The sequence below is a fragment of the Armigeres subalbatus genome, chromosome 2 (assembly GCF_024139115.2).
Source record: "Armigeres subalbatus isolate Guangzhou_Male chromosome 2, GZ_Asu_2, whole genome shotgun sequence".
In the NCBI taxonomy this organism is placed as follows: domain Eukaryota; kingdom Metazoa; phylum Arthropoda; class Insecta; order Diptera; family Culicidae; genus Armigeres; species Armigeres subalbatus.
In genome coordinates this window covers 62,681,226-62,698,114 of record NC_085140.1, presented here as the reverse complement: position 1 = coordinate 62,698,114, position 16,889 = coordinate 62,681,226, and the positions used below count along the sequence as shown (strand labels likewise).

Below are 16,889 nucleotides of genomic sequence, written 5' to 3'. Positions count from 1 at the left end.
TAAAAGTTGATGGGCATGAGAGAAAAGCGCTTTGCGACAATTTCCCCTACGAATATCCCGTACTAGTTACTGCGGTTACAGGGACCGGATGCGCTGAATCCAGGCATTGAAGGGGGTTCGATTTCTATTATTACTCATCAACAGTACTTCTCAGTGCTATTTGTACCTACTGATCAGGGAAAAAAAAACTCTTGGAAGGACACGTCTCCACGCTCAGCAATGAGCATTAACAAAAACATGAGGAAGGGGGAATCACTGAATTCTCTAATTCCTTTAAATCAGCAGGTACCTCGGGCAAAAAAGCGATATGGCGGATGTATTACAATTGCAAGAAAAAATTATTGACAAAGTTTTGATAATTGCCTATCTTTTGATTCTCAAACTTTGTGCTGCATGGCGGCCAGTAAATCAAATTCTAGTTAATCTTACCTACCACAACCAGTACAGTGTATGAAGGACTGTAGGACAAAAGGTCAAAAGAACAGTCGTTTTGTTCAAGACACAAAATTTGATTTTTTTTAAATGTAATCTATCTGATCGAGATGCTTCCGAACTAAAATCTAGAATCTAAAGGTCCAAAGGTCAGTTGCAAGAGGTTTGGAAGCCCCCTTTGAAGCGGCTCGTAAGTTTTTGCCTTTCTCGTACACCAAGGTCAAACGAAAAAAAATGTATTTTCACTTCCAAGACGATTTTGTGATAGAAGGCCCGGATGTGCCTGTATGTGTGTGTGTGTGAGTGAGTGTCTGTATGTGCGCAAAATAAAACTCACTCATCTTTTAAGCATTTACCTTGATCCAATTTGTTTGCAACAAGTTGCATTTGACAGGGAATCCTATCCCATTGTTTCCTATTGAAAATTGGCCAGATAGGACTATTGAATCAAAAGTTAGGCCAAAATACGAAATCTATACAGAAACACGCTAAGAAAATTTCACTCAATTCTTTTCAGAATTTAAAATGCATGAGAAAGGCACAAACACCGCTTGGTGGATGAATTGGAGTTTTTCAAGAGCTTCGGAAGCTTCCTTTCAAAAAGCCTTTCAAAAGGGTTTGATACCTCCTTCAAGAGGCTCGGAGGTCTCGTTTGAAGAAGCTCGACAGCCTGCTTCAAAATTCCTCCGGAGTCTCTTTTCAAGAGGCTTGAAAGTCTCCTTTCAAGAGGCTCGGAAGTTTCCTTTCTATACGCTCGGAAGCCTCATATCAAGAAACTCGGAAGCCTTCTTTCAAGAGGCTCGGAAACCTTCTTCCAAACGACTCGGAAGCCTCCTTTCAAGAGGCTCGGAAGCCTCCTTTCAAGAGGCTCGGAAGCTCGGAAGCCTCCTTTCAAGAGGCTCGGAAGCCTCCTTTCAAGAGGCTCGGAAGCCTCCTTTCAAGAGGCTCGGAAGCCTCCTTTCAAGAGGCTCGGAAGCCTCCTTTCAAGAGGCTCGGAAGCCTCCTTTCAAGAGGCTCGGAAGCCTCCTTTCAAGAGGCTCAGAAGCCTCCTTTCAAGAGGCTCAGAAGCCTCCTTTCAAGAGGCTCAGAGCCTCCTTTCAAGAGGCTCAGAGCCTCCTTTCAAGAGGCTCAGGCCTCCTTTCAAGAGGCTCAGAAGCCTCCTTTCAAGAGGCTCAGGAAGCCTCCTTTCAAGAGGCTCAGAAGCCTCCTTTCAAGAGGCTCAGAAGCCTCCTTTCAAGAGGCTCGGAAGCCTCCTTTCAAGAGGCTCGGAAGCCTCCTTTCAAGAGGCTCGGAAGCCTCCTTTCAAGAGGCTCGGAAGCCTCCTTTCAAGAGGCTCGGAAGCCTCCTTTCAAGAGGCTTGGAAGCCTCCTTTCAAGAGGCTTGGAAGCCTCCTTTCAAGAGGCTTGGAAGCCTCCTTTCAAGAGGCTTGGAAGCCTCCTTTCAAGAGGCTTGGAAGCCTCCTTTCAAGAGGCTTGGAAGCCTCCTTTCAAGAGGCTCGGAAGCCTCCTTTCAAGAGGCTTAGAAACCTCCTTTCAAGAGGCTCAGAAACCTCCTTTCAAGAGGCTCGGAAGCCTCCTTCCAAGAGGTTCGGAAGCCTCCTTTCAAGAGGCTCAGGCCTCCTTTCAAGAGGCTCAGGCCTCCTTTCAAGAGGCTCAGAAGCCTCCTTTCAAGAGGCTCAGAAGCCTCCTTTCAAGACGCTCAGGAAGCCTCCTTTCAAGACGCTCAGGAAGCCTCCTTTCAAGAGGCTCAGGAAGCCTCCTTTCAAGCGGCTCAGAAGCCTCCTTTCAAGAGGCTCAGGAAGCCTCCTTTCAAGAGGCTCAGAGCCTCCTTTCAAGAGGCTCAGAAGCCTCCTTTCAAGAGGCTCAGAAGCCTCCTTTCAAGAGGCTCAGGAAGCCTCCTTTCAAGAGGCTCAGGCCTCCTTTCAAGAGGCTCAGGAAGCCTCCTTTCAAGAGGCTCAGGCCTCCTTTCAAGAGGCTCAGAAGCCTCCTTTCAAGAGGCTCAGAAGCCTCCTTTCAAGAGGCTCGGAAGCCTCCTTTCAAGCCTCACGCCTCCTTTCAAGAGGCTCGGAAGCCTCCTTTCAAGAGGCTCAGAAGCCTCCTTTCAAGAGGCTCAGAAGCCTCCTTTCAAGAGGCTCAGAAGCCTCCTTTCAAGAGGCTCAGAAGCCTCCTTTCAAGAGGCTCAGAAGCCTCCTTTCAAGAGGCTCAGAAGCCTCCTTTCAAGAGGCTCAGAAGCCTCCTTTCAAGAGGCTCGGAAGCCTCCTTTCAAGAGGCTCGGAAGCCTCCTTTCAAGAGGCTCGGAAGCCTCCTTTCAAGAGGCTCGGAAGCCTCCTTTCAAGAGGCTCGGAAGCCTCCTTTCAAGAGGCTCGGAAGCTTCCTTTCAAGAGGCTCGGAAACCTTCTTTCAAGAGGCTCGGAAGCTTTCTTTCAAAAAGTTCAAAAGCCTCTTCAAGATTCTCAGAAGCATCCTTTCGAGATACTTGGAAGCATACCTTCAAGAGGGTTGGGAGCAGCGTCATTCAAACTTTTTGGATAGAAACCATGTGAATGATGGAGAGCCATATATCCCTTTAGTTTTCAGGTCCGTTTTTCAAACCTTCCTTGAGATCAGCTGTTGATGATCTCCATTAACAACAAAGCATTTTACGGGGCCTCAATCCTAATTTGAAGTTGGCAATGGTACTTCAGACATAATTAAACTATTTTTTATCAAATCGCAAAGTTACCAGAACACCAACGGTATGAGTGCAGATCTTTGAGGTCTACAAGATCAACAGAGTTCATAGGTTCCCGAGCTTGTGTGTTAGTTGGAGAAGCCCCTTGGGACATCATTACACCAATATATACAAAAAACAACATTCCCAGAATAGCTACAGTGCTCCAAACCATTCTTGAGTTCAGATATTGAAGGTCTACAACACAAACACATTGATTCATAGGGTCCTGAGCTTTTGTGTTAGTTGTAGAAACCCCATGAGACATCATTACAGCAGTATATATAAATCATCATTGGCGTAACTAGCCCCGTTTACTAGAGGGGGCTATAGCCCCTGTATCTATTTTCTCTATGTTGAGCTTGTTTTAAAAAAATTCTCCAACGTTTTACCACCTCATTAAGTTATCTTAGTGATAATGTTATAAATACGGTCCAATTACCTAAGGCATTTGCTGATCAATCACTCTCATCCATAATCTTTTTTCTCAAGCCCGTGTTTTCTGTTGTAGGCCACAATATCGAAGTGTGTTTATTTACCATCTGATGGTTGCTACAACGACTCAAACTGATAGCGTATCATGGCTATTGCGTCAAAGTGTAGTAGCGCTCGGCTTTGTCCTGCACACTCAGAGGACAATATGTGACGGATCGCCGTTATGTTTCCACCGGTAAGCAGTGGATATTTTTGCATATTTCAAAAATAATCTATGAATCCCAAATGGAAAAAAATAACAATGCAACATTCCTAAAGGGATTCCGACGGAAATCCTCCAAGTATACCGCAGGGAACCTCCAGGGATTCTGAAGGAAATCCACCAGGGATTCCGACGGGAATGTTCCCGAGATTTCTACGGGAATGTTCAAAGGGATTCCAATGAGAATCTTCTAAGGATCCTCCATCCTCTAGGAATTCCGGGATGTTCCAGGGATGTAGAAGCAAATCGTAGAAGGATTCCGAGCAATCTGTCAAGGGATTCTGCAGAAAATTGTCGAAGACAGTTTAGAGTATCGTAGAAGTTCAACGAACTCTGTGATGTGTCTATAATGGTGTAACGAAGTCCCGTGGAGCTATTCCAACTCATAAAAATAGTGGGGACATGAAAGATTTTCCTGTTGATCGATTTGAATATTAAGATCTGTGATCAAAGGCAGTTTGGAGTGTCGTAGATATCAAGCGAGTTCTGTAAAGCGACTGTAATAGTGTTACGAGGTAACGTGGAGTTATTCTAACCCATAAAACTAGTGGAGACATCGAAGATCTTCATGTTGATCGATTTGAATATTAAGATCTGAGCTCAAGGACTGTTTGAAGTATCGAAGATATTGAAAAAGATCTGCTATGTCGCTGGACAGGCGAAGGACTTTATCAGAAACCATTACACTTTCAATTATTTAACCAGAATATGGTAAAGTATGATGTTGATTCCTTAGAACATCAAAATTACAACTTAAGGATACTTGTCATAAAACGAGTTCGTACAATTCCATTTAATTCCACTACTTTATTGTTCCTTCGACAGATACGTATTTCAACAGTAAGGTCGTCTTCAGTGTCTCATCTGTTTTGTTAAATTTACTTCAATTCAATTGTATTAGAAAACCACAGAAATAAGCAGAGACAAATTGAATCACCGTCGTCGAGGTAACAATGGGTCTAATGCGGGTGAGAATGGGTCACTGTTTCATTTACTAAGAATGCTTGTAGAATAGATTGAATGTATCAGAGGGCAAGAAAAGTAAAATATAAAAGACCTTTTGGAACGATTTTGTTGTCCGACCTCCAAACTGTCGGTAAGAGGAATGACCCATTCTCACCCCCAGACCTATTGTCACCACCGATGGCGATAGGATGTACCAAATAAAACTGGAAGGGACAAATAAGCTCTACTACAGTCGCCTCTCCACATTTCGATATTGAAGGGACCACCGAGAAAAGGAGAGAACGAGGAATGGAAGGAAAATTGAAATGGGTACTTGTTCAGAAAGAGCTAGTTGCTATGAAAAACGACAACAAAACAAATGAACCGTTTGTTTAAGATTTTTATATATTCTGAATCCTCTTCCAAAAATACGTATTCTGGCAAAAAATAAGAAAAAAAATTGTTCAGGAACGTATGAATTTTTTTTCGTTTGTTTGAGAAACTACATATGTTCATGCAATTTGAAGAGCAATTATGGAGTTTTTGCATTGAAAGTGCACCAGGGTGTTGAGTTTTGCCAAAAACTATTGATCTGTATCGAAGAAATCGAAAGGTTCGGTGCCAACTTGTTCGAAAACAGTTTTTTGTTGTTTTCTCGAAATTGTGTAAAATGGACTTATGCAGTTTCTCAAACAAATGATTCAAATATCATCCCGTGTTTTGTGTTTGTTATTGTTCAAAGATGGTCTAGAAATTTGAATATATCGACATAGGGAGAGGGAATTCTGAACATAATACGACCAGAACGGTTTTGAGACAGTTCTTCGAATGACATTCCGTTGAACGACGTTTAGTCGAACGACATTTAGTCGGAAAGACCTTTGGTCGAATGAATATTTCGTCAAATGGACATTTAGTCGAAAGGAGATTTATTCGAATGTTGGAAGCGAACTTCAGTCGGTAATAGGTGAACTAGTGAAATGGATAGTTCGTCAACAGGTTGTTGGTTGAATTTGAATAAATAATCCACAAGATACATGGATGGACTGATTAGAGAAAGAGAAGTTCAATCATCAGCGGAAGAAACGAATACGGAAACTAATGAGGATTTTTCATCGTAGCAAACGGAAACGGTCTCCTTGTGGACTATAGAAAAATTGAAAACCTGCAGAAATAGCAAAATACATCATATGTACGAATGGTGCTTTCTAAGCTATTTTTAGAAACAAACTTGAAAACTAATGATATTGATATTATTTTAGCAATCCTTCATCGTAGACGGCTTTGGAACATTTTGTTTATTGACATTTAGTCAAATAACATTTGATCAAATGACATTTCGTCGAAAGGACGTTTAGTCGAAGGGACATTTGGTCGAATTGAAATGGTTATTATTTTCATTAATACTCTTTCTTTCACACAATATTTATACAATAGTTCAGTATAAAATTCCTTTCCAATTATAATTCGTTAATTACTACCCGTAAATTAAATTTCAATCAAACAGTCATATGACCTAATGTCTATTCGACGTCATGTCTTTCCGACCAAGTGTCATTTGACGAAACATCATTCGACTAAATATCATTTGACCAGGTGGTATAGATTCATTATAGTCGGTTAGATGGGTTCCCAAAGTGAATATCCAGTCGAGAAAAGTATTCGTTTTCGTATTTTTAATTCTTTTTATGAACCCATCATTCTTTGGACAATATTGGAGCAATAATTATTTGACTTTATGATGGCTCGTGTCAATGCTCTTTGGTATGGGCATGATGTGGTTTTATGTTCACATGTTGTTGTATTGTTCGATACAATGAAGAGTAACGACAGGACTTGGCAACAGGTATGTCCAATACGGTACAGACTCAAACATCATTTGCGATAATATTATGTTTTCAAAACTTCCTTGTATCCATTCATTTACTCAATGACTCAAAGTTTTCAAAAGTGCTAATGGAATGTACAAATACTGCAACGGTTTCTGCAATTGGGTTTAATATAAAATTCGTGAGCTTTTTATATAGTTACTGCATTAGACTAAAACGAGCAAGTGAGATTTTAAGTCAGTGACTGAATACATGAGTAGTGTGTAAGCTATTGAAACGCCATGCAGAAAAGAAAAGCCGTTAGCCAGTCTAAACTCTAAATCGTTTGCACATGAACGATTACTTCCACGTCAAACGTCGCTTGCGGTTAGATTCTCACTGTGGATCCTTAGCGTAGGTAACCAGAATCGAAGTTTTATGAGCCTGCGAGCGTACAGTTCATGCTTCGTTAGAATGTTTCCCACACACGTGCTAATTAATATGCGATAACGTCAATCAAATTACGGTATGGAAGCATCATCGCATCATCATCGTCGCTATAAATAGCGTACAAAAATTCACATACTATAGTACAGTGAGTAAATGTACACAGTTATGAATGATATTGAAACGTGAGTTGAATGTCGATTTGGTGGGTTGACTGGATTGCACTTACCACTGTTATCATAAATGCTCTCCGGACGGGCTCTAGCTTTCTCTTTGGGTGACCCGGTATCTGAAAATAAGAAGGGAAAATAATGAAAATCGCTGTTAAAATAATTAACTATTCAGCTTCGCGCAAAAAATAAAATAAAATGATGCCAGATCGTATATTTCAATCGAATTACATGCGACAAATTGAATTGTAATTAAATTTCGTATTCATTGCGTTTCACCTGCAGATACCAACCGCCACATGCATGGAAAACAAACTATATAGGACCTGGACAACATGAGCGGGGGTGCCCAACTGCCCATTGACCAATCGATACCATTTCGAGTGCTTCAATGTGTCCGATTAAAATAATACTTGCATGCAGGGGACTGCCCTGCATCGGTAAGTTTAATAAGGTCTGATGCCATTTGAATTTGATTCAATTCGTCAATTTGAATGTCGTCAACTGTAATAAATGGATTAATCTGAGACCACAGGCAGCTAAACCAGTGATGTTTGAAAGGAGGGGTTTCTTAATATGTTGGCAGTGGAATAAGTATCTTTTTATTGTTCTTCTTCTTTTATATATTTTCTCTATTTCGCTTCTATACTTCATATTCTACTTTCTACTTTAAACTTTTCACTTTTCACTTTTTACGAGTAAAAAGATGTTGTTGCCGAATAAGAATTGACAAGCGCTGATCCACACCACGAGTGGTATGACGAATCTAGGAGGCTCAATATGGAAAGGTTGGTGTGGGATGCGGCTGCGCAAGTGAATTCGAAACCACTAGAAGGACCCGATTTGTTGAACTTGTTGCCGTCTATCATTTGCGTTTTTCGTGAGTTCAAATCATCTGTCTTCAGATGCGATCCCAGTCACCCTTCGGAGATATATATTATGGATATGTACGCCCTTTTCAAATACATTTTTTGCAGCAATGGCCGTCGATGGCCGTTACAGGGTCCTCTATATTATGCATTCACCATGCGGCGCTTCGGAGTATTTTGTTTCTGATAAACTTTCTCGTTATACAGTTGTGATCCTAAAAATAACGGATTTATTCCAATGATGCCCTTTTCTATCACTACCAACAAAAAAAAAATCAAAATCATAATCTTTCAAGATGTTTACCCTTGATTGTTACTGACATGACGCCAACATCAACTAGGTACTTGATTTGCCGCTGAAATGCTAAAGACGCTTTCATGCGAATAAATTGCATCGTCTTTCTCCTCGCGGGTTTGTGATTCTGCTACCGACGGCAAATTTTTAGGCTCCTATAACACAATTCCTTTTTTTTAAGATTTTTGGTACAACTTCGTTGTATGACAAAGGAAAAATACAACGGTACAGTTAACCCCTTTTACATTTCCTTAAAACCACCACAGGTCATCATAATAATTAAAATTAATATAATAATTATCCAATTCACTCCCTGAACAAGTCCTCATTTTTTCACATAATTGTTTTTCGTCCATCACGGTTCGATCGACTACAATGTCTTTTATGTTCGTGGGAAAACATGACAGAAATTATGACAACAACGAATCGATAAATCTCAGATTTAAAACAGAAAACAAATTCACCCCTGGTGCTGATCGGATTATTTTTATTCGAATATTAAATTTCCATTCCAAATTTGATTAAAGCGCTCTCGGATGCGATAAATGCTGCTGCAACTGCTAACCAAAGCCGAAATCTGTTCGATTGAATTATGAATCCTAGCCTTGTGCGGGCGTGTGCCGGCTGCGGCCGCACCCCGTTGAATGAAAATGTCCGCTCCGGCCAATGCATTGCTGCACGGAGTTATTTTGATCGAAATTTATTTTTATTCAAACTGTAGGTAACTCCGGTTAAGAGCCGAAATGTTGGTCGGACCGTACCGTGTTGCCTCCAGTTTTCGGGGCAAACAGGACGAACGGGCCAAACACAATTTCCACCATTCGATGAATATTTGATGCCTGCTGCTTGTACTCGTTCGGGATTGTGCCAGGAACATTCCGAAAGGCAGCGAAATGAAGTAGAAATTTTACATAAATAATTCAAAAATTTGCTAATAATGAACTATGGGTGGAAGCAACAATGAAACGGAAATTTTCCACGGAGATATAAAAAATATGAGGTAAAATGTTGAAACGCTGTTAAGGCACAGTGGAATGAACAAAAAGCTCCCCAAAATCATAAAAATGATTTTTTGAGGTATTGAAGAAGAACAGTAATTGGATGATATGAATGTAAAGGTGATTATACAATTTTAAATTCATAATATGTTTTTCTACTTCCATTTACAAAAGTCATAATCTAATGTAATCATTGTCGTACAATGCTGAAATTTAAGTCGATTGTAAAGCATAAATAAACAAATGATTTGCTAATGTTCTACCACATATGCGTTCTATGTTTCTCTCAATTCGAGCTCTTGAAAATTATATAAATAAAAAAAGCACATGGTTTCTAAAGATGGCCGATTCGTATAATTTTTGTATAATCACCTTAATGTCATTCAATTGGAAACTGTACATTGTAACCTATAGTCACACTAGCATTATCATAACTAAGGACATAGACAGATGATGATAAATTAATTACATAGATATTTTATCAGATTTTATAATTGCGTCATAATTCTCTTAAAATCTAAAAAATCCCTAAAAATTGTAATTTCTAATCCCTACCATTCCAAACATGGAAATGGTTACTCTGAAAGGAAAACCAAATCCGTGAGAACTTGTTCAGTGTAATGTTCAAGAAAAAGACGATTTTTTTTGTTCCATTAGAGTTTTTCTCTTCATTAGTATCTTCTTGACAGATATGCGTAGTTTTGACTCATCGTGGTCTCCAGTTAGTCTAGTAGGATTACCTATACAGAGATAGCGAGTTCTATCCTCGTCCTAACCTAGGATGTTTTCGGCTGGGAAACATTTTCAAGTCCATTGAGATAGTGTATCGATTGTTTTACTAAACAAAATACATATTTTACCAATGTGGAAATGTCAAAAAAGAACATTTAGATCTAAGGCATACCATGTTCTGTTTTGAATTTAAAAACATTGAAAAATAATAAGATAAGCGTTTCTTTAGTTTGTATTAAAATCGTTCGAATTCAAATTACGAAACAAAATATTTAGACTTTTGTTCAATAACAAATTTTAAATTGATAAAATATGCTTTACATGGGACATATATTTTTCGCCTTTTCTGAAATGCAAACTTTGCTAAAACATCAGTTGGTAGTGCAGTCTGAATGTTCGCGTTGCAGGTGGTGGCTGTAGCAGCAATTGAATATATGATTAAAAATGTATCGGGATGAGCGCACAAAATATTGTAGGCACGTACGTAGTGCTCCGTACATGGACATGACTAGCAGAAGTGCTGTTTTTGGTTGGAACTTCTATTTATTTTCTGTGCATAGACGATAAGTTGGATAATTTTGAATGGTTTATTATGTAAGCAGATATTTTCACTTAAGTTATTTTTGTATGATCGTGGTGCTGTTGGAGTAGATGAATGTTATTCATCTTCTTCTATATATAAAAGTAAGTTTGCTCACTAATCGATTCGTCTTGGGCTCAGCTGTGTTTGTATATAGAAATAGTTCACAAATTTGAAGGTGAAAGTCGAAAAATTATCAAAATACAATATAAGGGCGAGTTAGGAGGAAACCCACTGCGAACGCACAAAAATTGATCTAGAGTGCGGCGACGATAAAAAATAATCAAAAATTGACATTTAGAAAGGCCACAAACCCGAGCTACGCAGGGTATGTTCGACCTCGTTCGACTAGTTAATGATAAGAACAATCTTCACATAATGCCCTGGGTTCGATTCCCGTTGCGGTGATATAATGTTGACAGTTGCGCAATTATGAAACAAACAAGGAATTTCATCCATTAGGCACGATTTTCGATTATCTTCCAAGTTCGGACGAGAGAAAAAAGTGGCAAGTAATAGATGATTTTCACCACAACTACGAAAAAAAATCTTATTCCGACCCTAAAATCGCTTGATTTCATCTCATCGAAACGTAAAGTACGAACCCTCCTCATCCTAGCTAGTTTTAGAATCGTTAGTTCATCCAAAAATCTTGATCTTAGATACACAGAGGTTTCTTACTAAACCCAGCTGCTTCAAAATTCAGCATTCGGTGTAAATTTCTGCATGAATTCCAAAAAAAATTGCCGGCAGACTTACTGGAGGAATGCCTAGAGAGACTCCAGAAACGATTCTTGGAGGAAATCCTGAAGGACGTCCTAGAAAAACTATAGGAGGAACTACTGGAGAAATTACTCGCGTAGAAATTCTTTTAGAGACTGCTGAAAAAAAAAAATAGAATAAAAAAAGAATGAATAAAAGAATACACTGGAGAATTCTTGAAACAATTCTGATAGCATCTTCTTGATGAAATGGGAGAAACTACTGGAGCAATTTTCTCAAATAATGTTTCTTGTCGAATCAGTTAAACGAATTCAAAAAGGGCTTTCAGGAGAAATTCTTAGATAAATTACAGGAGGAATTCATAAAGGAATTTTCGGAGGAAATGAAAAAGAATCTCTTGAAGGCTGAAGCAATTCATAAATGGGCTCCTTGAGGAGTTTCTTGAGGAATTCCTTGAAATGTTTCTTTAGAAGCTTCTGGAAGAAACCCTAGAAGAACTGCAGGAATTGCTTATGAATTTCCAGAGGAATAGCTGAAGTACTTCCGAATCAAAAAACTCCTGGATGAATGTCGGAAAGCGTTCCTGGAAAAAAAAATCCAACAAAAGAAACTTCGGTGGAACTCCTAGAAGAAGTCCGGAAGAAACTCCTGACTTGATTTAGTTATGCATATGTTACAGTAACTGGTATATGTCAAGTGTGCTGCCAGGGAAGTAACTCCTGCAGTAATTTCGGGAAAATCTCTTTGAGGAACTCCCGGAGAAAACCATGAACAAATTGCAGGAGCAATAAGTGGAGACATTCTCAAAGGTACTGATCTAGAAAACCTTAAAACTACTATTAGAAGAATTACTGGAGAAGTTGCTGGTGAAACTCATAGAAGATTTCCAGATAGAATGGAACTAAAAAAAGCCCCTGGGGAACTAGATTCTGGAGGAGTATTAGGAATGGTGGGTTTCGGGTTTCTTGATGGGTTTTGGAAGGAGCTCCTAGAGGATTTACGAAACTAATTTCTTATTGATAAAGTTTTCATATTTTTTGCCTTTCTCGTACACCAAGGTGTAACGAAAAGGCTATATATTCACTTCCAAGACGATTTTGTGATAGAAGGTTAGTTCCTATTGAAAATTGACTAAATCGGACTATGGGATCAAAAGTTATGGCCAAAATACGATTTATATACAAAAAACACGCTAAGAAATTCTCACTCATTTTTAGTATATAATGTACAAGAGAGGCACAAACACCGCTAAGTGGATCAATTAGGATTTTTAATTCTAAAACTAAGCATTGTAGATAATATGTATGGCGATCAGTGAATCCTGTCAGCATAGTGTATGGGACAAAAGATCAAATTTAAAAAATCATCCATGTAATCTACCTAGTCGAGACAAAAAGTAGCATAAGATCTTGAAAATATGCTTCTGAACTAAAATCTATAATCTAAAAGAGAGACATGAAGGCCTTTGTAAAGCTCAATACCTTCGTTGCAAGAGGCCCCCTTCTAATGTCCCGGAAGCATCATTTCGAAAGACTTCGAATCCTCCTTCCAATAGGCTCGGAAGCCTACATCTAAGGTGCCCGCCAGAGTAAACGCGACGAGCGATATGACGCGACGCGACTCACGTAAAAGAATAACAATCATTATCAACAGGCTGTCAAGTTGCACTTTTGCGTCGCTTCGCATCGCACGTCGCGTTTACTCTGGCTTCGCCCTAAGTGTCTCGAAAGCTTCCTTCCAAGCTGCTGGTACGCCTTGTCAAGTAACATTTTTAGTTTTGAAAAACGCCGGAGCCTCCTTCCGAAAGGCTCGGGAGCTTTCTTTCAAAAGGCTCGGAAGGCTCGGAAGCCTCCTTCCAAGAGGCTCGGAAGCCTCCTTCCAAGAGGCTCGGAAGCCTCCTTCCAAGAGACTCGGAAGCCTCCTTCCAAGAGACTCAGAAGCCTCCTTCCAAGAGGCTCAGAAGCCTCCTTCCAAGAGGCTCAGAAGCCTCCTTCCAAGAGGCTCGGAAGCCTCCTTCCAAGAGGCTCAGGCCTCCTTCCAAGAGGCTCGGAAGCCTCCTTCCAAGAGGCTCGGAAGCCTCCTTCCAAGAGGCTCAGAAGCCTCCTTCCAAGAGGCCTGGAAGCCTCCTTCCAAGAGGCTCCGGAAGCCTCCTTCCAAGAGGCTCAGAAGCCTCCTTCCAAGAGGCTCAGAAGCCTCCTTCCAAGAGGCCTCAAAGCCTCCTTCCAAGAGGCTCAGAAGCCTCCTTCCAAGAGGCTCGGAAGCCTCCTTCCAAGAGGCTCAGAAGCCTCCTTCCAAGAGGCTCAGAAGCCTCCTTCCAAGAGGCTCAGGAAGCCTCCTTCCAAGAGGCTCAGAAGCCTCCTTCCAAGAGGCTCAGGCCTCCTTCCAAGAGGCTCGGAAGCCTCCTTCCAAGAGGCTCGGAAGCCTCCTTCCAAGAGGCTCAGAAGCCTCCTTCCAAGAGGCTCAGAAGCCTCCTTCCAAGAGGCTCAGAAGCCTCCTTCCAAGAGGCTCGGAAGCCTCCTTCCAAGAGGCTCGGAAGCCTCCTTCCAAGAGGCTCGGAAGCCTCCTTCCAAGAGGCTCGGAAGCCTCCTTCCAAGAGGCTCGGAAGCCTCCTTCCAAGAGGTTCGGAAGCCTCCTTCCAAGAGGCTCGGAAGCCTCCTTCCAAGAGGCTCGGAAGCCTCCTTCCAAGAGGCTCGGAAGCCTCCTTCCAAGAGGCTCGGAAGCCTCCTTCCAAGAGGCTCAGAACTCTTTTTTCAAGAGGCTCGAAGCCTCCTTCCAAGAGGCTCGGAAGCCTCCTTCCAAGCGGCTCCGCAGCCTCCTTCCAAGAGGCTCGGAAGCCTCCTTCCAAGAGGCTCGGAAGCCTCCTTCCAAGAGGCTCGGAAGCCTCCTTTCAAGAGGCTCGGAAGCCTCCTTTCAAGAGGCTTGGAATCCTCCTTCCAAGAGGCTCGGAAGCCTCCTTCCAAGAGGCTCGGAAGCCTCCTTTCAAGAGGCTCGGAAGCCTCCTTCCAAGAGGCTCGGAAGCGTCCTTTTAAGTGGTTCGGAAGTCTTCTTTCAAGAGGCTCGGAAGGCTTTTTTCAAGAGGTTCGGAAGCCTCCTTCAAGGAGGCCAGAAATCTGATAAACATCAAGAAGTGTAATAATTGTGAATGCCTACTAGCACAAGACATTAAACTCGTGTAGAGTGATTGTGTTCTGTCAGGACATACCGTCATACATACATACCGATGAAACAATCCTCGGTGTTCTGGCTGCCCAAGGAATAAGTAACCGATTGATAACGATAACGATAATTGATAACAATTCAGGAACGGAAAAACTTTACAGAAACCTTACAAGCCAATATGAAAACGCAGTTCGAAGCTAAAATGAAACAATAAAAAGAAGCTATGGATAGTTCGATCCAAGAAAATAATAAAAAAAAAATCCTGATTGATCCACCTAGTGGTGATGATGCCTTTCTCGGGCATTATAAAAAATAGTATTTTGGCCATATGTTTTGAGCCCATAGTCCGATTTGGGAAGCGAATAGGTTGAAGATAAGTGCTTGAAAAATGAGTGACACTTTTTACGCGATTATTCCGTAAAAAAAGTGTTCTGGCCATAACTTCCGATTCCATAGTCCGATCTGGCCAATTTTCAATAGGAAACATTGGGATAGAGGTCTGCGTCGAATGCAACTTGTTTCGGCCAAATGACTCTTTTGGCCAAATGACCCTTTTGGCCAAATGACCCTTTTGGCCAAATGACCCTTTCGGCCAAATGACCCTTTCGGTCAAATGACCCTTTTGCCAAATAACCCTTTCAGCCAAATGACGCATTCGGCCAAATGACTTTCGGCCTAATGACCCTTTCGGCACAAAACAGATAGACATCATAGAACAAACTGCAAATTTCAAAGTAGGCTCTTTGTGTATCAACAATCGACGAATGGCACTCCTGTATATCCAAGGCGAAAGAAAGAGAAAGCAAAGCATGCGATGCTGCTCTGTCGAATGCGCGTTGTTTAGTAAAGCTTGACTTCCACCACTAGGTTCGCTAGCGTTCCAAAATCAAGGAAGGACCACATTCCACGGCAAAGATGCCTATATGTTATGTGCTTTCGGCCAAATGACTTTCGACCAAATGACTTTCGACCAAATGACTTTCGACCAGATGGGTTTCAGCCTAATGGTTTTTTCGGCCTAGTGGCATTCGGCCAAATGGCTTTTGGCCGAATAGGTTTCGGCCAAACGACCCTTCCCCCTATTCTGCCACCGAGCTGAAATTGCGGACATATTGAATTGGTCAGCTTGTGATCATTTCCTAATTATGGTAGGCTCACCTTCGTCAATGAAAAAATCACGAACACCGAGATGGAAAATACAAAAAGCAAACTGGTGCCTTTTCGAAGACATACTCGAAGAATTAATTCTCTCAACACAGTCATACACCATTGAAAAACTAACCGAAGCGAAAAAAAGTCCGCGGAGACAAACAAAAATGCGACTCCAAAGTTTTGGACGCCATAAAACTGAGGAAGGAAAACACTAAGGAAAAAACAAAACACACATCAAGACGATCCGATGTATTCAATTATATTCAACGAATTTCTAAAAGCTAGAAATAACGCAAGAAAAATCATCGGAGAAGAATAACAAAACTTATGGGAGCGATTTGCATTCTCAATAAATAAGGACACTCCACCAAGCCAAATCTGGAACAGGATCCGAGCAATCTCTAAAAAAGAATCACCATCGCAAAGGACTTAAGCCATTGATATAGGCAACTGAATTATTCGACATCCCACTGATATCTCCAATCGTTCAGCAGAACGCTTTTACAGCAAATCCTCAAACGTTGTATACTCTTTAGAACTCCGTCAAAAAAAAAAAAAAACAAAAAGAGGAAATTCCATTAAATTTCAAAAAGCGACTACATCCAAACATGGACAAAGAATTTTCCATGAGAAATGTTCTACCAATTAGATAAACTGACCGAAACATCGCCTGAGCCAGACGAAGTACACAACTCTATGCTTAAGCAACTATCATTTTATATTAAAAAAAAAAACTTCTGGATTCCCACAACGAAATTTGGTCAAACGGACACTTTTCTGAAACATGGAGAAAATCGATACTGGTACCAATCCCAAAGCTTAGAAAATGCCCTAACGCCCCAGATAATCTCAGGCCTATCTGTTTATCAAGTCCTAGAACTTTTTGAATGAATGGTTTAGGGGAAAACCAATTCTGAATCCGTAAAGGCCATCAAACCAATGATGTCATCTTATATATAGGGTCGGTGTACCAATTGTCGCCATACATAAGAACAACTATTTTTTTTTAAATAAGTAAAAGGCATGTGGGTGGACTTTATATATCAAGCGAAAGGTTTTACTTCCTGCTCCTTAGAACAGCTGTGAAAACCACAATAAAATTTGTTATTATCCTCAAAATTTATTAATTCATAATAGGAACGCATGCACCAGTTGTGGCACTATTCTTAATTT

At 40.8% G+C, this 16,889-nt stretch overlaps 1 protein-coding gene and 1 long non-coding RNA gene across 5 annotated transcripts in view; one reads left to right on the top strand and one right to left on the bottom strand.

Annotated features, from left to right (window-relative positions):
- LOC134208741 (sorbin and SH3 domain-containing protein 1) overlaps positions 1–16,889 on the bottom strand; it is a 453,188-nt gene that overhangs the window by 304,549 nt on the left and 131,750 nt on the right. For all 4 annotated transcript variants that reach the window (XM_062684620.1, XM_062684623.1, XM_062684619.1 and 1 more), the window contains one exon: positions 7,268–7,327. In XM_062684620.1, coding sequence (XP_062540604.1) covers positions 7,268–7,327 — 60 coding nt within the window. The remainder of the gene's footprint in view (positions 1–7,267; positions 7,328–16,889) is intronic.
- LOC134214774 (uncharacterized) lies at positions 11,196–11,561 on the top strand. Its single transcript, XR_009979906.1, has 2 exons — positions 11,196–11,279; positions 11,345–11,561. It is a non-coding gene; the product is annotated as an uncharacterized LOC134214774 (long non-coding RNA).